This window comes from Sciurus carolinensis, chromosome 2 (genome assembly GCF_902686445.1).
Source record: "Sciurus carolinensis chromosome 2, mSciCar1.2, whole genome shotgun sequence".
NCBI lineage: Eukaryota > Metazoa > Chordata > Mammalia > Rodentia > Sciuridae > Sciurus > Sciurus carolinensis.
In genome coordinates, this window is record NC_062214.1 from 77325333 (window position 1) to 77349923 (window position 24591).

The 24591-nt window shown below is 36.6% G+C and overlaps 2 protein-coding genes across 6 annotated transcripts in view; one reads left to right on the plus strand and one right to left on the minus strand.

The window, feature by feature from the left end:
• Positions 1-24591, plus strand: part of Mthfs (methenyltetrahydrofolate synthetase) — a 117070-nt gene that overhangs the window by 8281 nt on the left and 84198 nt on the right. The window lies entirely within an intron of this gene.
• Positions 10857-11672, minus strand: LOC124973190 (histone H2A.Z-like). Its single transcript, XM_047537284.1, has 2 exons — positions 11572-11672; positions 10857-11166 (listed from the first exon to the last, which is right to left on the minus strand). Exons 1-2 carry the CDS (start codon positions 11670-11672, stop codon positions 10857-10859), a joined length of 411 nt encoding a protein of 136 aa, XP_047393240.1.

A 24591-nucleotide genomic window follows, 5' to 3' on the forward strand; every position in this document is an offset into this window, starting at 1 on the left:
ATGTCAAATGAAAACTCACTGAATATTAAAAACACAGAAGTTTGGAGATTGATCTTGAATTTAAAAAAGGCTATATCCAGAACTGGTTGTTCATTTTTTTTTCCTCCACAGTGTTTATCCATGCTGTATTTATGATATCCATGCTATATTTGTGAAATCAATGACTTTCTCTCCAGGTGCTTTTCATTATAGATACTTGCAATCTGGATTGCAGAGGGTGGGGATTATACCATAGTTTCTTGCCACTGCAGTCTGGGGGCCCAAGGTCTCTGATGTTGTTTATAGAAATGTTTGAGTAGGCAGTTCTTAGCTGTTTGTTATCTCCTAGCATCACACTCTGCACTGTAGATTTTTACTAGCATCAGCAGCTTAGAATGTGGCAACTTCAGTGCTAAAGCATAAATCTAGCTTCACAGTGTTTGGGACAAGCTGATCAGAGCTGATTGTCCTTAGTGTAGCCTTTGTAGTCTGTTTATCTTTTTCATTTGCTCACATTATCTCAGCTTAGAGAAGAGTAAGCTTGTGTTCTCAGTTGCAATTTTAAGTTCCTAAACAAAAATTTTATATAAGCTATTGTATATAGCAAAATAAGCTAATTAGTAAATTAAGTAGAGGAACTGTACTGATTTATCTTCAAAATGAGGACTGCTTGAGCAATTAGATTAGCCAGGTGTCTTTCCATTTAGAGTATATAATCTGATTCAACCTGGCCTAAGCAAAAATGGGATTTTATTGGTCTTGAAACTGGAGAATCCACAGAAGTACTAACTTTAGCTGTGGCTAATTGGTATCCTTAGAAGTCAGTCGTTCTCTTTTGACTCTGCTTTCAAGAATATTGACTTCATGTTCAAGGACCACATGGTGGTCCATGGCAACTCAGGTTTCTATAGCATCTTTATTGCTAGCAGTCCTAGCAGAAAAAAAGCAAGTCTGTTTTCTAATAGTTCTAATAAAATCCTCATTCTAATTCTGATTGATCCAAGTGACCATCCCCAAATTAATCACTTTTGGCCAAGGACATGGAATAGACTGGTGGGCTTAGTCCTGGGTCTTACATGCCCATTCCTGACCTATTCTCTGAGAATAGGGAGGAAGGGTGTGTTGATGGACTTGTACTGGGTTGTATGCCTCCACCTTCTGCCTACTCAAACCAGGGAGCTGAGGGTGGAGTGGGAGTGTTCCACCACTTGAAAAACACATATTGTTTCCAGATGGATACTGGAGAGTTAAAAATTAAGTTCACCTATGCTGTCATTCATTTCTGAAAGTCTATAGACTATAACAGATCCTTTATAGTCATAGCTTTGTCAGTACCGATTTTAAGTTTCTCATCTTTCTGGATTTTTTTCGAATTCATCTAAGTGTGGATATCTGAGATACAACTTAAATAGGTGATCATTATGTGAACTTTCTAGTCCTCCACCATAGCAGTTTAAAGTAATTAAATGGGACAGCATCAAGAGTAGGTTTTGAATATTCCCTTCTAGGTGATTAGGATCAGTACTTTCGGGAAGGTTAGGATTGGTTGGCTTCATTTCTTTCTTTACTAGGGCTCTGTGACATCTGCAAGAATATAATAAAGTTAGTGTGTATAGATTTCATGAAGCCCTTTGACAAGTCCTGATCTCCTTAAGGACAGGCAGAAGACATTTGGAGTGGGTCATAGTACTTTATTCAGAAAATATTTCCTGAGTATCTCATTTGTGAGAGGTATGATGGGGACCAGTAGGAAATGATGTGGACGTGTCTCCACTGTTGTGGAATTAACTAACTTGTCATCTTCATGGAGGCAGGGTTATACTGGTGACATAGGTCTCTCTCTTCATGCTGTCCTGTTCAGCTTCTGAGATGTTCCACTGTCTCTTAATTTCAATATGTCTGGATTCATTCTTACTATTCTCTTCATGTTTTTCACTTTTCTGTTACTGGTCAGTGTGTGAACATAGGATTATCTTCATCCCTTTTCTACCCATCCAGTTATCAAGTATTGCCAGATTTTTCTTTGTAGTGTTTTTATCACTGGTGTCCCTCTAATTCCAGCCATCCTTTTTCAATAGTTTTGATTCTTCATATCTGTTCCATTGGAATAAACTTCAGATTGGTTTCTGGGCTAAATTATTTTCACACAAATACCTTTCTGTGCAGGTTACCTACACTGTTCTGAAAATTGGGAATAATGACAGGCCCCCTCACTGTGTTGATGAGAGGATGAAGTATAAAGGTCTGTGTAAAGTGCCCAGTACAGTCTGACTTGTTGGGGATCAGTAAGTGGAATTGTTATTAATACTAAACTGTAAGTATCTTCCCTGGCTGCCACCAAGACACTAGGCCCATGCTTCTCTAATCCTTATGTACTTGGCACTTAACATATATCCTCATGCTTTATTAATTCTCCTTGGGAACATTTCCTTTTCTTTGTAGATAGACTTAATATCTTTAGGAGCAGAAACCTTCTTATAAGTCATTGTATCATAGGGGTCTAGCATTATGTGGTTTGCACTGTATACTTTTGGTAAAGTTTCTTGAGGTGAAGCTAACATTTATTATGAATTCCATGAATGCTTATACAAATGAAAAGATGATCAATACTTCATAGTTGTGAAAAAAACCAGGATTTAAAAAGTTTTAAGTACCTATATAGGGACACTTCAAAAAGTATATCAGAATTAGTGGATGCTGTGACATTTTTATTTAGTATCTGTGAGTAAAGCATTAACATCAGTCCTGGACTGAGCCAGGTTTGCCAGGGGAAATAGCCTTGGTATTTATCTTCCCCTAGTGTGGTTTTGGGGAAGCCTTAGAGTTAAGATGAATGTGGAGTGTTGTTGTACTTGGCTGTCTGCTGGTGTTGCCACACCTGTGTTGGGAGTTGGCATGTGTTGACTAGAGCTATATAAAAGATCAGTGTGAAACAGAGGCTGCAGCTTGTGTCAAGGTGACTTTGCCTTGGCTCTTGCTGCACAGTATGTGAGTGGATGGGGAACAAAAGATGCTTTGTACTCAGGTGGTTGCTGGACCCTGGGTGGGATGAAAATGGTGTACCTGCTGTACCTCCTACTTTGTGTTCTTCCATGAGTGCCTGTGGCACCGCCCAAGTCTGAGTGTCAAGTCAGACTGTTAGAACATTGGGTCAGTGCAGCATTCTCAGTCTGGTCTGTGGAGATTCAAACACTACTGCTACACAAAGGACTTGCTTGTCACATGTCCATGGAAAATTTTTTGTTCGTTTAATTTTTACTAAACCGAGAAGTCAGTAGGTATAGCTCTTACATGGTTTGATGTTTTGATATGATTACAGCTGCAGCTCATGTTCTTACTAGAACTGGTGTTTCTAAACCTTTAACTTGTATCTCTTTTGCTCATCAGAAATCCCCCTTATTGATTTTATTTGAACCTTTGGAATAAACTATCCTAGCTAAAAATAAAGCAGTTTAGAATGTGTTTTTGCATATTATATCTGCCATGGCAGTTTTGGGTGACTTCCCTCTCTGGACAACTGAGAAGAGTGCCTCCAGATTTAGGCACGGTGGGAGGCAGAACCTTACTGTCTGTGAAACATCTTCACTGTTCAGATGGGATAACTGCAGTACAGGGAGGTCAAGTGACTTCCCCAAGTTAATGAGAGTGTGAGGTCACTCATTTTTCCTGTTTTCCATTCCAGTGCCCTCTGAAGTGCTATCTCTTTTCTTAATACCTCATTCAGTAAGGTTGCTTTTCTACCTGAATTTTCCTTCTCTTTCCTGATAGCATACTGCATTAGAATCATCATTCATTAAATGGGTACCCTTGGTAGTTGTATGCATGGGAACATTGTTATATTTTCTCAAGGAAGAACATGTACTGAGTCAGATGTGTCTAAAAATACACTGATCATGAAGTTAAGTTTTTTTTTTTTCATTTTGTACTCAACTAAATACACAGGAAAAACAGTTATGTCTTTCATTTATAACAGGGCCTTTCATTTGAATGCTAAATGTACCCATGATAGGCTTCCTTGGACCTAATCCAAAATTGTGTATTTTATCTTTTGCAGTAGCAACTTAAGAATATATTCTCATTTCAGAGAGTGGTAATTTACTTCTTGTTAACTCCCAGCCCATTAAGATTAAAAGATACTTCCTTAGGGATTATGGCCTGTTATTCTTGGCAAGATGGGTTAGCCTGCTAAATGTTCTATTCAAGCATAATGATTCATTGACTGTGCTATTGAACCCTTAAATATCTTTAAAAGGACTAACCCAGGTGACTTTAACTCCCTTCATATAGAACTTCAGTCATTTAAGCTGCTTTTCCAATTCAGTTTTTATTTTATTACCTTTAATTGAAACATTAAGATATCTATTAGGTTTATGTATGTTTTTGTACACATTCAGTTCAGAGAAGTGGCAGAATTTTTAAGAGAAGTTTGAATTAGAAAAAAGAAAAGAATAAAATGAGTTATAATATTCTTTTTTTTTTCCAGAAAAGTGGGCTAGGGAATTTTCTCCATTGAAATGTCAATACAAGACATGATTTCAAGGATGCTGTCTCAGTAAATGAAATTTTACCTTTGCCTGCACTGACTTTTACAAACATTGGGGTTAAGTTCTTTGTCGTAGGTTATTGCAGTGACCTCCTAACTGGCCCCATTATTTCAAACATTCCTGCCAAAGTGACCTTAACTCAACTAGGTTGCATTACTTTACCATTTGAAAACTGCCTTCATTGCCTAGAAAATAAGCCAAGTTTTGTAGAAAGAGTCAAGGATGAGGAAAAGAGGTGTTTTTAAATTTTCCCTTCTGTGTTTGGGAAGGTCACTTTGCTTTTGCTCACCCATCTTTTTTCTCTGCCTGTTGTACTCTTCTTCATCCTCAAGGCTCACTGTGAGTGTTGCCTCTTTCAGAGGACTTCTTAGGTTCCTCTGTCATATTTAGGTACCTCTTCCATTGAGTTTTTCTCTGTGTTGTTCCCCAGAGTCCCACATGTTGGGGGCTTGGTCCTCAGCCCTTGGCACTGTTGGGAGGTGGTGGAGCCTTAAGGAGTTGGGACCGGGCTGGGGAGATAGCGCAGTTGGTAAAGTGCTTGCCCTACAAGCAAAGGACCCTGAGTTCGATCCCCAGCACTGCAAAAAAAAACAAAAACAAAAACACCATATAGGTATTGATTATTTATAAGTAAATGAGTAGAACAAGTAGAACAAGTACAGTAGTCCCCTCTTATCATTGGTTTTACTTACTCTTGTTTTATTTGCCCTTGGTCAGTTGTGGTCCAAAAGTATTAAATGGACAATTTCTAGAAGTAAACATTTCATGAATTTTAAAGTGTATATCATTTTGAGCAGCATAATGAAATATTGTGAAATACTTCTATGCTATTGTGAAGCAGCATAATGAAATATAGTCTCTGTCCCGCCTAGAATGTGAATCATCCCTTTGTATAGAATATCCATGTTGTATACACTGCTTGCCCATTAGTCACTTAGTAACCGATCAGATTGACTATTCAGTACTTATGTTCAAGTGACCTTTATTTTACTTAATAATGACCTAAATGAACAGGAGTGGTAATGCTTTAGCAATTCAGCTATGACAAAGATAAGCCATAAAGTGCTTTAAGAATGAAGGCAAAAGTTCTCAAGAAAAAGGAAAACAAAACAAAACAAAAAACCAACTTATTTTGAGGTTACAGAGATCTATAGTTCAATAAGATTTTGATAGCACATTTATATAACTTATATTATTAAATTATTATATCTTATTATTATTAATTTCTTGCTTTGTCTAAATTAATAGTTAAACTTTATTATAGGGTTTTATGTATAAGAAAAACCATAGTATATGTTTGGTTTGGTACTGAGATTTCAGATATCCACTAGGGTTCTTTCAATGTATCCCTCACTGATAAGGGGGACTGTTGTATTACTATTGGAGGATGTAAGCAGCAAACTGTGATATGGGAATTGAACAGAAACAAAAAGTATCTTTCTGACTGCCCATCTCTTTCCTTTGGGTTAAAGCAGTGAAATACCCTATAAAATTTTAAGTGTTTTTTGAGTATAGTGATACAGGAAGCCAGAATCATTCAGAAGTTCTTGGATGAAATAGTTTATCAGATTGTCTGAATGAATGTTTTCGGACTTTAAGCCATGACTCATTAATAGCTTTTAAAATTCAATTTAGTACCATTAAAACAAACAAACAAATAAAACATAAGATGAGAAAGAAATAGGAAGGAAACTTTTAGTTAGGGGAGAAGGTAGGGGGAGAGAAAGAATGAATGTATGTGTGTATGTATAAAACAGATTGTGGTGTTTTTCTTGTAGTAGGTTCCAAAATGTTTTAAAGCCATTGGTTTAGGCCACCTTGTCCAAAGAGCATGAATCTCTTAGGGACCCTGTCATTGGGCACATGAAGCAGTGATGGTACAATGATGGTACATTTTCAAGTATAGTTTTGGTGAAAACAAACCCAGAAAAACAAACACACAAACCAAGTTCCACATTATTTTTAAAGCAACATAATCACAAATGTAATATGTAGTAGAAGATAAATAAAATTCATGAATTTTTAAGGACTAAACATTTGAAGGTAAAGCACAAAATATTAAAACAAAACCAACTTGGGCTCTGTGGGTAGGGCTGCACAGACGCTCCAGAGATTTCAGCCTTCTCTGCAGTTATGTGAGCAGAAAAGTTTGGGAAGTATTGCTCATTTCAAGCAATATGCACTTGAGAGAGGAAATTTTTTGTGTTAAAAATTTTTAATACACTATTTTAATTCCCTTGTTGATTTTTAAGTTCTATTTATTTTTAGTGGTTTTTTATTTAGCACAGTCTGCTTCAGATTACACCTATTTTCAGTGAAATAGAGCAATTTTGCTCTTATATAATTCCATTCCCCTGCCTCTATTTGTGTTACTCTTTTGTAATGTGAATCACATGTACATACAGTATAAATTCAACTAGATAGTATTATAATTATTGCTTTGAAAAGATCATATGTGGTGTTGGGGCTGTGGCCCAGTGGTAGAGCACTTGTCTTGAATGCATGAGGCACGGGTTTCGATCCTCAGCACCACATAAATAAATAAAATTAAAGGTATGTGTCCGTCTACAACCAAAAACAAAAAATTAAAAAAAAAAAGACCTTATGTTTTGAAAAGAGAAAAAAATATGTATATATATATATTTTTTTTCTTACAGTGCTAGGGATCAAACCTAGGACATTACACATGCTAGGCAAGTGCTCTACTACTGAGCTAATATCTGGCTAAAACAATATTCGTTTTATCTTTATTTTTCCAGCTGGGAATGTAGCTCAGTAGTAGAACACTTGCCTAGCATGTGCGAGGCCCTGGGTTCCATCTCCAGCAAAACACACACACACACACACACACACACACACACACACACAGAGAAATCAACTGATCATTGTTTTTTTTGTTGTTGTTGTTTGTTATCCTGAGTGATTTTTCTCTTTATCTTTTAGCAGTTTGACTATGATGTATATAACTGTAGATTTCTTTCTTTTTTTTAATCCTACATGGGATTTATTGAGCATTTTAGTTCTATAAGTTTAATGTTTTTCATCAAATACGAGATGTTCTAGGCCTTCATTTCTTCCAAAAGTTTTGTTTTTGTCATGTTATAGAAAAAGATTTTTTTTCCTGGTCATTCTCTCTTTTCCTTCTAGAACACTTTTTTTCTATGTGTATTTGTATGCTTGATATTGGTCCATAAGTCTGTGAGGCTCTGTTCAGTTTTCTTCATTCTTGTTTGAGTCAGGGTCTTGCGGCATTTGTTGCCCAGGCTGGCCTTGCATTCCTGTTCTTGAGTAATCCTCCTGCCTCAGCCTACTGAGTATCTGGGACTACAAATATGTACTACTGCACACAGCTGTATCATTTTTTCTTTATATTTCTCAGAATGGGTTATCTTAACTTATCTATCTTCAAGTTTACTGATTCTTTACCTCCAGTGAACTCTTTATTATACTTTTCAATTCTAGAGCATCTATTTGGTGATTTTTCTTTCTCTTCTTCTATCTTCTCCCCCTTCATATCACCATAAAGAAATGTTCAAGAGAGGAACTTTTTGGTATTGCAAATGTGTGGTGTGTGGAAAATATGGATAATATAATAATAGTAATAGTGCAGTTGTTTCATTGCTTACTGCTTCCAGGAACAGTGCTAAGCAAGTTTTCTGCTTTGCTTTATTTAATTTTTCCTCAATCTGCAGAGGCATTGATGCTGTTAATTTGTACCTTCTCCATTTTGTAGATCAGAAAAAAGGTTCAGATAAAGTATTATCCTTGGCAGTCAACTCCTGAGTGGCAGAAAAGAAATTAAGACCCAGGTAATTTTGATGTAAGGCTGAGTTCTCAACCACCATATCATATACCTATAGCTGTACCAGAAGGTGCCACAAGAAGACTGAGAAAGGATGATGGGGACTGAAATTTGGAGAGTCCTAAAGCCTGGTCTTGTCTCTTTTGCTGTTTTTTTTTTTTTTTTTTTCTTTTTCCCCTTTTTGTTTCCTGGAGGGGGTACTGCATACCCTTCAATATTGACTGCAGGCTATTGCTCAACCAGCTCCGAGTTCACTGAGAAAATAAATGGGCTGGGTCTCTAAGGCTGGTTCTTCAGCAGTGCTCATTCCCCTGGTGAAAAGGCATCCTTCCCCACAGGAGATTTCCCTATTTAAATAAGCATGGTTCCTGAGCCCTACAATCCCAGAGGGCATAGCATTTTCTAGTTAAGGAATTAGATCAGAGAAAATGGAATTTCTTCCTTATAGAATTCTTAATGATCTCTGCAGAGAGTAAAGCATAAAAAAACTGTGTTTAATTCAGAAAATGATTTTTATTAAACTGCAGAATTTTCTGTTTAGAATACCTAGTTGTAATTTAAATATTTTTAAATTTTAAATTTAAAACATTTTAAATTTTATTTTATTTCATTTTATTTTTTGTGGTATTGAGGATTGAACCTGGGGTGCTCTACCACTGAGCTGCATCCCCAACCCTTTGTATTTTTTATTTTGAGACAGGGTCTTGCTAAATTACTAGGCTGACTTGAAATTGTGATCCTTCTGCCTCAGCCTCTCAAGTAGCTGGGATTGCAGGCATGCACCACCTTGCCTGGCTTAAATTTTAATTTTCAATAACATTTGAAGTCAAGATTTAATTTTCTGTGTGTGTGTATGTGTGTGTTTTGTGTGTTTGAACCAAGAATTTTAAACTGCACTTCAAACAATGTACAGAGTTTCCTGGAGCTTACTATTTTTGACCTTTTTTGTTTTTTTGGTCATCTTTAAGTGTGGCATTAATATTTGAGAATATCCATGTTAATTGTTATTCAGAAAGACTACAAATGAATGATTAATTACAAAAGAGGTAAAGAAAGAGAGGATAATATGGGAATTGCATAGAGTGATTTAATATTTATACTTTTTTGACTTTGAGAAGTGATTTTTTTGTGTGTGTATGTGCGTGAGGTATTGAACCAGTGTTTAACCCTTGAGCCACATCCCAGCCCTTTTTATTTTTATTTTTTATTATTATTTTTTAAAATATTTTTTAGTTGTAGATGATCTTTTATTTATTTAATTTTATGTGGTGCTGAGGATTGAACCCAGTGCCTCCCACATGCTAGGCAAGCGCTCTACCACTGAGCCATATCCCCAACCCCCCTTTTTATTTTTTATTATTTATTATTTTTTATTTTTTAACCATACTGTTCTCTTTATTTTTGTATATTTGTGAGAATTTCCATAATAAAATATTTTAAAAATTGAGTTTGTTTTGATAGTGTTATACTATAAAACATCAAAAAATTTCCTTTTTTAATGAAGATTTCCAGACAGAAAAATAGAATTTTCTGATGGACCATTAATTAGTACATTAACTTAAATCTTCTAACAGTTACTTAGAAACTGACAACAAAAAATAAATTTTAAAAGATTGTACAAACTAATGTGTGTTACTATATCAATAAAAGACCACCAAAAGTTGGAATTTTAAGCCAAAAGCAGAAAGGTTTGATAAATCTAACATTAATTCTAGGTAAGGGTGTAGGCTCTTGAGTCAGTAAGATCTAGGTATATATCCTAGCTCTGCTCCATTCTATTAGTTCTCAATGTTTTTTTGGCAGATCATTTAATTTTGGTGAACCTCAGGCTCCATGTCTATAAAGTGAGGATAATAAGAGTTCTTGATTAGTGAAGCACTGACCACAGGGCCTGGCACGTGGTGAAGTGCTCAGTAAAGGATTCCAGTAAATCTACTACCTCATTTCAGTCTTAAATGCACATTTTTCCATAATCTAACATCTCTGAAATTGAGATGTATCCTGTAATTGATGGCATTAATTCAAGGAGTTTTCCTTCCTTAGTGGTATATAATAAAATAATGGAGCATTACTACAAATTGATAGCATCTAACATTTAATATAACATGGCATATCAATCATGATAAAGCTATATTCCCAATCTCCATTTTAAGATTATTCGGAATAATGAATTTGAATTAAAATAATTTCAAAAGCTGAGCAAAATATTTCCAATGCATCATGAACAGAACAGTTTTGAGACAATTAATTTTATAAAAAATGGTTTATCAAAAAAATGGTTTTATCCATTTTTGTATAAAACATATGGGAGAAACCTAGCCAATCAACACACAACTGTCACCACATGAAAAGGTACTTTATCAAACTTCGAGTCTAAGAACATACAAATGTTTCTTTTTTTAGTATGTCTACAGTAATTGTCTATGCCTTTCCATTTAACTGTTTTTAAAAAATTCCACATATCCCCATTGTTATCTTCTGTCTCAGTTACAGTACAATGACGGGAAAAAGAGGGTTAGTTAAAACAACCTCTAAGCAGTTTTCTGCTGTCCCTTCTTTCCAATCAGAGATTTGTGGATATGAGGGATCACACCACCCCCAGCTATGGTAGCCTTGATAAGAGAGTCCAACTCTTCATCACCACGAATTGCAAGCTGCAGGGGTGTGGAGTGATACGCTTTAAGATCCTTGTAAGCATTACCTGCCAGCTCCAGCACCTGTAGTCCAGCTCTTTGTGAGCGAGACACTACCTTGTCCTTGGTCTTCCCACTATCCTTTCCAGCCTCCGCTCCCTGCACGACCACCCGCTGCCGCCCTGCGCCACCGCAGCCGCTCTCCCCCCTTTTTATTTTTCGAGACAAGGTCTTGCTAAGTTGTGTAGGGCTTCACTAAGTTGCTGGGGCTGGCCTCAAACTTGGGATCCTTCTGCCTCAGCCTCCTGAGTCACCATACCTGGCTAAGAAGTTTTTGTTTTCTAAAGCAAGTTGTTGTTATCATAAAGTACTAGACGAGTGTGATGTTTTTTGAGTCAGGAACTCGCTATGTTGCCCAGGCTGACCTCAAATTCTTAGGCTCATGCTGTTATTAAGTGGGGTCTGAGAAAGTTCCCCAGAATGGAGAAGGGGACCTCATCTCAGCCCTGGCAGGTTCTTGATTTATTCCACAGAAAGGAATTTCAGGATGCATCAAAAGAGACACAAGCAGAGATTTATTCGGGAAGGCAAAGCAACAGAGCAAGACACCCACTCAAAGGAGAGGGAGTGGGAGTGCTTGAGGGTGGGGGTGTACGTTTGGGCAAGCTTTGTAAATGGTGTGCATGAGGGGTACTTGGGGTCAATCAGCTTCATGAGCTCATTTCTCAATTCTTCTGATCATGGAGCACAGAGCCAGTCAGTGGTTTGGTTCTTTTTAGAATCTTTAGGTTGATGTTATCTAGTTAATAGATAGCACTTGGACTATACTCATATCATGGTCTAATAATATTTCTCTCTAGCCTTTGTTATACTGGTCTAAAAAATACATGTGTAAGCTAACAAGATGTGTAGGTGTTAATTAACTTAGTTCATGATTTGTTTATTTTTGGTCTATTTGAATTCAGGCCTAGAGGAAATCAGGCTTGGGGACCTAGAGTTGAAGGTGAGAGTGCTCATTGAGTCTTCAGATTAAAAACTACAGTCCTCTTTCCTTTCTGCTTATCTCCTTTCTGCCTATCCTTATTTATTCTGTCCTTTCTCAAAGGCATCCTCCCACCTAAGTCTCCTGAGTGCCTGGCTCCCTGTTTGCTGTTTCAGTGTTCTCCTCTTCCAGAATAGTTACAGTTGTATTATATTCCTAATGTTTTATGATTGGCAAGTAATCCAGCCTGGTGACTCCTAGCTTTAGAGTTCATTGAAACATTTGCAGATTTTTCAACTGACTTGTTTTCCTCCTAACTTCCAACTGAGGTTAGCTATACTAAGGGACTGGGAATTTTAAGGACTGTGAGTTCAGCCAAGTACAGCCAAGAACAGTTGGTGACAGAAGTTGCAGTGGGCTGTTGGTGTTGATAGAGTGATGGTGATGGAAGCAAGGACAGGTCAAGGCTGTGGGAGACATGTAGACCTTGAACATTTAGAGTAAGGGCCAGGAAGACAAGAAAGTGTGTGGAGAGGAATCTGGAAGGATGCAGAGATCAAGTCTTCCTCCTCTCCCTGATGACCTTGCTTTCCTTTCCCATTTTTCCTAACTGTCCCACTCTTTTTTTTTTTTTTTTTTTGTGCTAGGGATTGAACCCAGGCACTTAACTAGTAAGACACAGCCTCAGCCCTTTTTTTTTTTTTTTTGTATTTTCTTTAGAGACAGGCTCTCCATGAGTTGCCTAGGACCTCACTAAATTGTTGAGGCTGACTTTGAACTCACGATCCTCCTGCCTCAGCCTCCCAAGCTGCTGGGATTACAGGCATGTGCCACCTTGCCCAGCCCCACCACTCCATTCTTTGTCTTCCCTTCATCTCCTCTTTCTTTCCTTCCCTTTCTATCATCCCTTACCTAATATTTTATAACATTTAAGCAATTAATGTTTTTATCTTTGTTGGTTATTGCCTTCCTGCTGTGCTGTGATTTGTTATTTTTTCCCTGACTCCTACTCATTTATTTTCATTCTATTCTGTTTATTAATAGAAGCGTCATTATTTATTTTATATGTATATATTCATATACGTGTGTGTGTGTGTGTGTGTGTGTGTGTGTGTATCTCTTTTTTTTCCCCCCTCTTGTACTACTGGGGATTGAAGGGGATCAGTCCCAGGATGCTCTATCACGGCTATATCCCCACCACTTTGTATTTTTTATTTTGAGTCAGGGTCTTGCTTAGTTGTTGAGGCTGGAACTTTAGATTTTCCTGCCTCAGCCTCTGGGGTCACTGGGATTACAGGTGTGAGGCACTGTGTCCAATTCTTCTATTTTATATTAATAGTATTGGATGCTTTGTTGCCTCAAGAGATACTTACATAATTTAAAATTTTTGTTTTTACTGTCCTGGAATAAGAGATTATTGATACCTACAACTTATCACTTTTGGAAATGATTAAAATTTTCTTAATAGTTTTGGTTATTGCCATTCATTAGGAATTACATTGGACTGTAAGAAGCAGAAATCCTATGAAATAGAGGCTTATTGAACAAAGAAGGAGATTATTTATAATTTCTTTTCATGCAACAAGAATTTCAATGGCAGGTATTGGCATTGGTCTCTTTTTTTTTTTTTTTAATTTATTTTTTTACGTTTACATAGGGTAATGATGTTTCTTTTTTTTCCCTTCCCCCCCACCCCTCCCACCCTTTTCCCTTTATACAGTCCTTCTTTCCTTCATTCTTACCGCTCTCCTTAGCCTAACTCTAAACCTAACCCTAAACCTAATGCTAACCCCTCCCACCCCCATTATATGTCCTCATCCGCTTATCAGCGAGATCATTCGTCCTTTAGTTTTTTGAGATTGGCTTATCTCGCTTAGCATGATATTCTCCAATTTCGACCATTTGCCTACAAATGCCATAATTTTATCATTCTTCATTGCGGAGTAATATTCCATTGTATAAATATGCCACAGTTTCTTTATCCATTCATCAACTGAAGGGCATCTAGGTTGGTTCCACAATCTGGCTATGGTGAATTGAGCAGCAATGAACATTGATGTGGCTGTATCTCTGTAGTATGCTGATTTTAAGTCCTTTGGGTATAGGCCAAGGAGTGGGATAGCTGGGTCAAATGGTGTTTCCATTCCAAGCTTTCTGAGGAATCTCCACACTGCTTTCCAGAGTGGCTGCACTAATTTGCAACCCCACCAGCAATGTATGAGTGTTCCTTTTTCACCACATCCTCGCCAACACCTATTGTTGCTTGTGTTCTTGATAATCGCCATTCTAATTGGGGTGAGATGAAATCTTAGGGTAGTTTTGATTTGCATTTCCCTTATTACTAGGGATGTTGAACATTTTTTCATATATCTGTTGATTACTTGTACATCTTTTTCTGTGAAGTGTCTGTTCATTTCCTTAGCCCATTTGTTGATTGGATTATTTGTATTCTTCGTGTAGAGTTTTTTGAGTTCTTTATAGATTCTGGAAATTAGCGCTCTATCTGAGGTATGGTTGGCAAAAATATTCTCCCACTCTGTAGGCTCTCTCTTCACATTTCTGATAGTTTCCTTTGCTGAGAGAAAGCTTTTTAGTTTGAATCTATCCCAGTTGTTGATTCTTGCTTTTATTTCTTGTGCTATGGGAGTCCTGTTAAGGAAGTCTGATCCTAAGCCAACAAGTTGAAGGTTTAGACCTACTTTTTCTTCTATAAGATGCAGGGTCTCTGGTCTGATTCCAAGGTCCTTGATCCATTTTGAGTTGAGTTTTGTGTAGGGTGAGAGATAGGGGTTTAATTTCATTCTATTGCATATGGTTTTCCAGTTTTCCCAGCACCATTTGTTGAAGAGGCTATCTTTTCTCCATTGCATATTGTTGGAACCTTTGTCTAGTATGAGAAAATTGTATTTATTTGGGTTTGTGTCCATGTCCTCTATTCTGTACCATTGATCTACCTGTCTATTTTGGTACCAATACCATGCCGTTTTTGTTACTATTGCTTTGTAGTAGAGTTGAAGATCTGGTATTGCAATACCCCCTGCTTCGCTCTTGCTACTGAGGATTGCTTTAGCTATTCTAGGTTTTTTATTCTTCCAGATGAATTTCATAATTGCTTGCTCTATTTCTGCAAGGTACATCATTGGGATTTTAATTGGAATTGCATTGAATCTGTATAGCACTTTAGGTAGTATAGCCATTTTGACGATATTAATTCTGCCTATCCAGGAACATGGGAGATCTTTCCATCTTCTAAGGTTTTCTTGAATTTCTTTCTTTAGTGTTCTGTAGTTCTCATTGTAGAGGTCTTTCACCTCTTTTGTGAGATTGATTCCCAAGTATTTTATTTTTTTCGATGCTATTGTGAATGGGGAAGTTTTCCTAATTTCTCTTTCTGAAGATTCATCACTTATGTATAAAAAATGCATTGGATTTATGAGCATTGATCTTGTAACCTGCTACTTTACTGAATTCACTTATGAGTTCTGAAAGTTTTCTGGTGGAATTTCCAGGTTCCTCTAAATATATAATCATGTCATCAGCGAACAGGGATAGTTTGAGTTCTTCTTTTCCTATTCGTATCCCTTTAATTTCTTTGGTTTGTCTGATTGCTCTGGCTAGAGTCTCAAGGATGATGTTGAATAGAAGTGGTGAAAGAGGGCATCCCTGCCTTGTTCCAGTTTTTAGGGGGAACGCTTTCAGTTTTTCACCATTTAGAATGATATTAGCCATGGGCTTAGCGTAGATTGCCTTTATAATGTTTAGGAATGTTCCCACTACCCCAATTTTTTCTAGTGTTTTGAGCATGAAGGGATGCTGTATTTTATCGAATGCTTTTTCTGCATCTATTGAAATAATCATGTGATTCTTAACTTTAAGTCTGTTGATATGGTGAATGACATTTATTGATTTCCGAATGTTGAACCAACCTTGCATCCCTGGGATAAAACCCACTTGATCGTGGTGCACTATCTTTTTAATATATATTTGTATGCGATTTGCTAAAATTTTGTTGAGAATTTTTGCATCGATGTTCATTAAGGATATTGGTCTGAAATTTTCCTTCCTCGATGTGTCTCTGTCTGGTTTAGGTATCAGGGTGATATTGGCTTCATAGAACGAGTTTGGGAGGGTTCCCTCCTCTTCTATTTCATGGAATAGTTTGAGGTCTCTTAGCTCAAGTATGAGACCAGTTTTAGCTTTTCTTTCACAGTTGTTAAATGGCTGCTGCCTATCCAGTCATTACACCGGTAGTGGGCAAGGAGAAGGAAGAATGGAGCTGATGGCAGTGGTTGAATGTCTTGGCCCCACTTCAGGGAGCTTTCCTATAAACTCTTATATCTTATTAACTTGCACTGTGATAGAGCCTATCCATAAGGGAGGTTAGGAAGTTAGTTGTTTTTAAACAATCATAATTTTGTTAATAAGGAAGGGCAGATAGAGTGTGGGTATTGGATTAGTAATTAACAATTCCTGCCAGTCAGTGTTCTATAGACTTTGAAAGAATCTGTGTTTGTCTAGAGGACAAAGTAAGATCTGTAGCTATATTTTCAGGTCCATTTCATTTCCAGGCTTATAAATTTTGTAGTCTAAACTGACTCCTGAATAGCTTTAATTGTATTTATAGATACATGTAAAAATTTGGGGAGGCGTTACAATGTACTGTCTTTAAAATTTTGTTAACTTTATTAATTTCTCTAATTTCAAACATATAATGTTTTCTATTAAATGTTTCAGTACTATGTTTCTCAGTACAGAAGACTTCTTAATTATTATATTTAATTGTGGATTGATTGATTGATTATAGTACTGGGATCAAACCCAGGGCCTCATGCATGCTAGGCAAGTGCTCTACCACTCAGCTCCAGCCCCAACCTTAGTTGTGGATTTTGTATTGGTTAAAAGCCAACCTTCTTTTTCCAGTTAAAGCCCCTGTCTTGAATTCTGCCTTATCCTTTTGGACACATCTCTGTTTTTGTTTTGATATATCCTTGGCCCTATGCTTCTTATTAAACTTTGAATGTGATTTTCTGTGAGCTATGCTTCTTATAAATATCTTATAATTAGATTTTTGGTGTTTTGCACCCACATGAATCTTTTTTTTTTTTTTTTTAATTAGGGGAGTTTTGTGGTAACTGGTATGTTTGTCCTTCTGTTAATTTTACTATCTTACTTCGGGGAAATAATTTTTTTTTGTCATTTCTGTTTATATCCTTTTTTCCCCTGTAATACTAGATAGTTATACATTTATTTCTCCTGTTGGTTACATTACAATATTTTTTGAATCTCAAATTCTCACTAGCATTATCAATATAGTGTCTGTTGACATTATACCTCCTATGAAAGATAAGAAGTTGTGCTTTTTCTTTCAACTTTTTATCTACATGAACTGAGATTTTAAATTAGTAATAATAAAGATGTGTATCTATTCTTTAAGGAATGATTTTACTATATTAATAAAGAACAATTATTTTAACAGTTCAGATTTTCCTGGTTCATGATTGACTGCTTCTTTTATTATACTATGCCTTCCTCTTTCTTGATTTATGTTTTTTGATTAACTTCTTGGTCAGAGTTCCTTTAACTAATTTTTTCAGTATGGTCTATGTGTGGTATATTTTTAGAATATTTTTATTTTTGATGTCTTTATATACTTTACTGGATTCTTGAATGGGATAAATTCTTGCATCAGCCTTTTTTGTCTTTTCACTTAAATTATAGTTCTGGAATTGACAGATATTTTCTGTCAAGTGCCTGTGTAAGAGGTGAAGTGAGATGTTCCAGCTGAAGTAGTGAGGTAGCAGAGAAGGGACAAATTCCTCCTTCCTCCATGTTTTGTTCTGTGTAGGTCCTTGTATGGATTGGATGATGACCACCCATGTTGGGAGGGCTTTCGCTCAGTCCACCACTTCAAATGTTAATTTTATTCTAGAGATATCCAGAAATAATATTTAGTCTCGACACTCCATGGTGCAGTCAAGTTGTCACATAAAATTAACCATCACATCAAAAAAATTCCTCTCCTTTTCCAGAACTCTTTAAAATGCAAGTTATCATATTTCACTTTGACCCTGAGATTACCTTCTGTGAAGAAAATCATCTGTTCCACACAGAAACTTAAGAGTTCCTTCAATGATGACTCATTTTCAGTAGCATAAAATTTATGTGACGTTGCAAAAAATTGACTATTGTATGAATACTATATTGAAGTAGGAGCAGAAAGGTTGATATAAAACAAAAACAATTACGTTTTGCCCTTTTTTCTAATCTTCTTTAGTAGAAATTCTTATTTATACTTAGTCTGCTTAAAACAAGCTAGATACTTGATTCTTAGGTACAATGCCTTAGTTATTGCTTTTCCTGTCTCCTAGGTCTGCTACAAACTATAGAGCTTTTAGAAAACATCCAGGCCTCACTTGAATCATAAATCAAAAATACCAGAGTGGGCTATAGCAACCTTGGATTGTTACGTTCTCTCACTCCATCCTTCTCTCACCCACCCCGAAGCTTCAGTGTGTATTCCAAGTTACATATTTAAAAAAAATTATGTGGACTTTGAACTTTAGATCTTTAGTACTGATTCTTCATCTTCATATTTAGAAAGTTATACTTTTTAGATTGGAAAAATTACAGATTTATTTGTTCTGATAGCAACTTTCACTGGAAAAATTTCTTAGAACTTTAGAGATTTATGTCCCACATACACCAGCTCTAAGAATTCATTAGTGACTAAGGCATTGTTTTTGTCAGCTTTTCATTGCTGTGACTAAAATATTGTAGATGAGGAAAAGCTTATTTGGGGGCTCCCGGTTTCAGAAGTCTTAGTCCATAGATGGCCAACTCCATTCCTTGGGGCTTGAATGAGGCTGAACATCATGGCAGAAGAGTGTGGCAGAGGGAAGCAGCTCACACATTGATCAGGAAGCAGAGAGAGAAAGACTCCACTCTCCAGATACAAAATATAAACCCCAATTCCCACCTCTCCAGCCACACCCTACCACTTTAGTTACCACTGAGTTAATCCCATAGGGATTAACTCACTGATTGGTTTAAGACTCTCACAACCCAATCATTTTTCTTCTGAACCTTCTTGCATTGTCTCACGCTTGAGCTTTTGGGGGGAACCTCTCACATCCAAACCATAACAGGCATCTTTAATAAATGAAGTTGGGGGCTGGGGAGATAGCTCAGCTGGTAGAGTGCTTGCCTCACAAGCACAAAGCCCTGAGTTCGATCCCCAGTACCACAAAAAAAAAAAAAATAAATGAAGTTGGGAAACTTTTGTTGTTTTTTATGACCATCCTGGCATTTCCCCCTCTTTGTTTCACTTTTCATTTATTTACATTTAAAAAATATTTGGAAATGTTTCTGAATTTGATGGGTACAAGAAGTTATAAGATAAAAACAATCTAGTTAGATTATAAGAAAAATAGCTCCAAAAGGGTCACGATTTGGTTTTTGACTGCTTGCTACACCTAGACTCATCTTTATGTACCCCTTCTGGCTAGGAACTTGACTGAAAGTCTGAGGTAGTTTTCTGCCATTTGTTCCCAAGGCAGGCAGCCTTTTCTTCAACCTGAGATTCATTATTATTTTCCCTTTTCCTAAATTATATTTTGCATAAATACCTCAAAGTGTCTGATATAGTTGTAGTACCCTTCCCTGGTTTCTAACAGTATAATAGATACATTTTCCACATTCATTTTTTCACTGGTAAAATAGAAAGTCAAATATGTGTGCTGAGTTCCTTATATTGAATTTTAATGCATTTAAAATTTTTTTTATTTATTGTGGTACTGGGGATTGAACCGAGGGGTTCTCTTCCACTGAGCTATATCCTCAGTCCTTAATTTATTTTTTTATTTTTTAATTTTGAGACAGGATCTTGCTAAGTGGCAGAAACTGACCTTGAACTTGTGATCCTCCTGCATCAGCCCCCAGAGTCACTAGGATTGCAGATGTGTGCAATATTTGTTTATTAACAATGACAATTTTATACCTGAGGTATCTTTCTACTTTGTCTCCTCAGAATGAAAATTATGTCTCTTTTACAAATCAAGGTCTTCTTTGTGAACAATGGAAGTTATATGATTGATAACACTTTGGATTTATCTACATAAGATTACTGAATATTTCTTTCATTATGAAACCCCTTCCCCTGAAACAGAAAGCACATTACAATATTTGGAAATTTGCCTGGAGTTGTCAACCTTTTTGGATGATTTTTTTTTTTAACTTTAAGAAACTTAAATGCCAGCATAAAACCACCCTTGATTTCATTGGACTTAAGGCCAAAAAAAAAAAATTGGAATTAGGTAAATGAAAATTAGGAACTGAGCCCTATAATCAGTATGTACACGGTGTCTCTTTCTGTTTCTCCCTAAATTATTTTCTCTGTTCACTCATTGTGAGCCTTCCCATGTGTAACACTGTGCCAAACATGGAGGTAGTAAGTTAGCATAGACCCTGGGCCCAGCTTAGAAGAGTTGTTTCTTATCCTCTGTTGATGGAAGTACCATGAAGTGTGTAAAGGTCTGTGAGAACTGAGTTTCTGTTAATTTAATCTACTAGTGGGCAGAGAAAGTGAGGCAGTTGTCTCCTAAGGAACATTTTTTTTTTTAATTTTTTTTTTTTTTTTTTTTTGTGATGCTAGGGATTGAACCCAGGGCCTTGTGTATGCTAGGCAAGCACTCTTACCATCTGAACTATATTCCCAGCCCCTCTCTCTTAAGAACTTTTGTATAGAGGCAGTCATATGGATAAATTATTAGTACCTACCTTTTGAGTGTCAGGTTCTAAGGATTATGCTAAATGGTTCTACATACATAGTGGTGTAATAGCGTTGTTTATCACACTGTTACCCCAGTTTTGCAGATAAAGTAAGTCTTAGTGCAGTATTTATGAGTGTGCTGCAGCTCAAAGGCAGAGCCAGGGTTTTCTGACAGACCTGCTTTATCCAAAGACATGCTCTTTGGGGGATGGTACTCTGTGCCTTTTGATGCTGCCATTGTGTGCCCTGGATTTGGGTAAAGGGAGGACATGCCCAGTCTATCAGTTAGACTTAGACTTGGCTACATCTGTCATAAAATCCCATAAGTAACAGTGGGATACTTGGAAAGGAAGTATGGGAGTAGTAGTAATAGTCTATGGCTGTCTTGGAGATCTTGAAGTTATATGGGACAGATCTTGCCACATATACTGTATGTCCAGCATAGCATCTCAAGCTTTAGTTGTTGATTTTGATTCCCTGTAAAAGGAAGAAACAGAGGGTGACAGGGACAAAAAAGAGCATCCCTTATCTTGTAAATTCTGTTTCCCAGACCTTTGGTACAAGGCCATCTATATCTGTCAAGGAAGCTGAGAAATGTAGTTTTGCAGTCGGATTCATGGCCTTCTGACTGAAGTCCTGATTTACTACTGAGGAAAAAGGGAGAGTGCCACCAGCAGCTCTTATCACAATCAGCTCTGGGCAGTTTGTGATTCAGGGGATGATCCTGGGCTGAGACTGGAGACCCACATCATGAAAGGTTTTGTATGCCATACATGAGGGTTTGACTTTTATTATGAAAGTGCTTGAGAGTTATTGAAAGACTTAATCAGGGGAATGATGTGATCATTTCTGTGTTTGGGGAAACTTGTTTTGCTAGCACTGAGGAGGTCAGACTGGGTGAGTTGAAGGCTAAAGAGACTAGGAAATCTGATAGAATGGAATGGATTTTGATACATGCAGAATATAGTGTGTTTAGGCCATGGGGACTGACTATTTGAGACTATTGAGAGACATTCTGGCTTTGCCATCTGGGTGTGATGCTCTTCAATGAGGTTGAGAATGCTGAAGGGAGAGCGAGTTTGGTGGGTGTTGGGGAGCAGATCATGAATACTATTTCAGGTGGCTTGGGCCTCTGGAGATGCTGGTATGTAACTTGTTGGGTGTATAGATCTGGAGGTCAGGAAATAGTAAATACTGACTCAGGATTTTCTGAGAATGGTCAAGGGGTGAGCCCTGAAATTAAATAGGGAACCTGGGTAGCTAATATGACAAATACAGGGCAGACCAACTTTAATCTCATTTTCTAGATGAGGTTTTCTAGAGCATGAAATGTCTTTGAAATTATTTTCTAGACTAGTATAATTTATAAAAGTAGAGAAACTGTAAATATAAATATGGAAAAGGCAGTTAGCTAAAAGGAGAACGCAGCACAATCTTTAAGTATATGGAAATGAGTATAAGCAATGTGCAAGAATTAAGAGCCTACAAAGGTTTTTTTGTTTTGTTTTGTTTTTCTATTGCTGTAGAAAGTGAGAAGACACCATTTATTAGGGCTGATGTGATTGAGAGAGTGGGAAATGAGAAATAAGAACTGCCCTGACATTCACCCATCAGCTTTTCCACTGTTGTCTTCTGAGAGGAGTTACTAGCTTTGTACTTTTAGCTGCAGTTCAGTTTGTGACAAACAACAAGCAAAGCAGATTTTACCAATTGCTTCCAGATAAGATTTGCTTGTTTTGTATCCTCTGTAGATTTATCAGGTAAAATGAAAAAAATGGTGAGTGAAAGGATGATTTTATTTATATTGTATTTTATTTTTTGGTGGTGGTGTAAAGAACCTGCCAAATCTTTAAAATGAGAATATAGTCTTTGAATATCAAAACTGGATTTAAGGGTATTGATATACAGTTAGCCATTTTGGACAATCTTAAGTTAACTGAACTTCATTTCATTCTGTGTTGATGTTTAAAAAACAAACAATACCCAAACAAACAAAAAAGAAAAGTTCTTAACAGTAGGGTAGTCATTCATTCATTCATTCACTCATTCTTTCATTCATAAAAGAAATTATATACCCATGGTAAAGAGTTTAAATGACTTAGAAGGGTATGAAATGAGAAAGTCTCACCTTCCCTCTCTCTAGCCTATTCTTCAGAGTCATCCATTGTTAACATACTTGTGTATCCCTCTAGATCTATATGTATTGTTTAGATAAAACTTACACAGGTTAAGTCATGTCTATATTCTGTTCTGCATCTTGCTTTTACACTTGTTAATAAACCTTAGAATCTTCACAGCAGCACATATAGGTCTAGCATAGTGAGTTTTTCTTTTTTTTGTGTGGTGCTGGGGAATGAACCCAGGATCTTGCACATGCCGGTTGAGTGCTCTACCACTGAACTATACCCTCAACTCTAGCTTAGGGCTTTAAATGTTTGCATAGTATTGATGTGCTCAAAATTATTTAAGTAATCTTCTGTTGATAGACATTAAGATTGCCTCTGTTTTTAAAATGTTACAAATAATAGTAAATTAATTATATAATAACAATAATAACATCCAGATAGTTTTTTTGGCATACATATGCAAGTAAGACCATAGGACTGATTGCCATCACTGGAATGACTCTGGATTCTTAATTTTTTTTTTTTCTAGATATTTCCATTTTGTTTTTCAAAAAGGTTACTCTAGTTGACATACCTGTCACCAACACATGACTGTGCAGATTTTTTCTTGAATGAATGCACATTGAAATAACAAATAAAGGGCCACTAATGACTATTTACTGTGTGCCAGGCCCCTGTGATGACCAGGAAACAAAATGATGAATAAGAGACAGTGATCTCTGATCATACAGAGCTTAGTTTATTGGGCAAGAACAGCTGTATGGAGAGAGGATGAAGAGCAGGTAAGGTGCAGGTTTTGTTTTGGACAAAACTTGAGTTTACTTACTGATGCTGTTGCATGCTAGCTCAGTGGACACGAGTAAGTGCCTGACTCTAAGACTCTGGTCCTTCATTTGAAAATCAGGACAATATCTGCTTCACTGGATTGTTTTGGAAATTAAAAAAGAAATTTGTGTAAAGCTTTTAGTACAGTGTCTGTTTTACAATAAGTGCTTGATGGTGCTGCTGCTGCTAATGTTGGTGACTTAATACATTCACTAGTGATTTCAGTCCTGGTGCTTAGGAGTGAAATGCTGATGTGCCCAGAGTGCTCTGGGGACTCAGGATGGAGAATTCTTTTTGCCTAGAAGTACTTGGGAAGGCTTCAGAAGGGCAGTTATTTCTAAGCCAAGTCTAACTGTGGGTATATTTGGAATATCCCTTGTCTCAAGTTCTTGGGACCAGAAATGTTTTGAAAATTTTGAATTTTGGAATATTTGCATATTCATAATGAGATGTCTTGAGGGCAGGACCCAAGTCAAAACACAAAATTCATTGTGAATTCATATGTATCTTTTACACATAGAGTGAAAGTAATTTTATATAATATTTTAGTGTGTCTGTGATCCATATTTGAGGTCAAATGTGGAATATTTTCACATGCAGCAACCAAAAAGTTGCAGATTTTGGAGGATTTCAGATTTTAGGTTTTTGAGTTAGGGATATTCTACCTGTAGTAGTTTATCACGAGGTCTTATCAGGAAGAAGCATGCTTCTTTTAATAAAAATTTTTAAAAAAAGTATATCATAGCAGCAGGAAACTTCACTAATATATTGAAAAAGTTTGTTAACATTCTCAGAAGAAATTTATTTAGGGTGTTTTATGATCTCTGCTACTTGGATTTTCAACCCTAGAAGTAGCTTGGTTTTGTTGTGTTATTATTTCTGATTTTGTCTTGGAGAATTGATCAAAAGGATGATTATTAGGTTTTGTTTTAA

Coding starts and splice junctions, on each gene's coding strand:
- LOC124973190 (XM_047537284.1), bottom strand. CDS start 11,672: ATGAAGCTGATTGACCCCAAGTACCCCTCATGCACACCATTTACAAAG. Junction 11,167..11,571: donor TCCCACTCCCTCTCCTTTGA/GTGGGTGTCTTG, acceptor AAAAATAAAAAG/GGGGGAGAGCGGCTGCGGTG.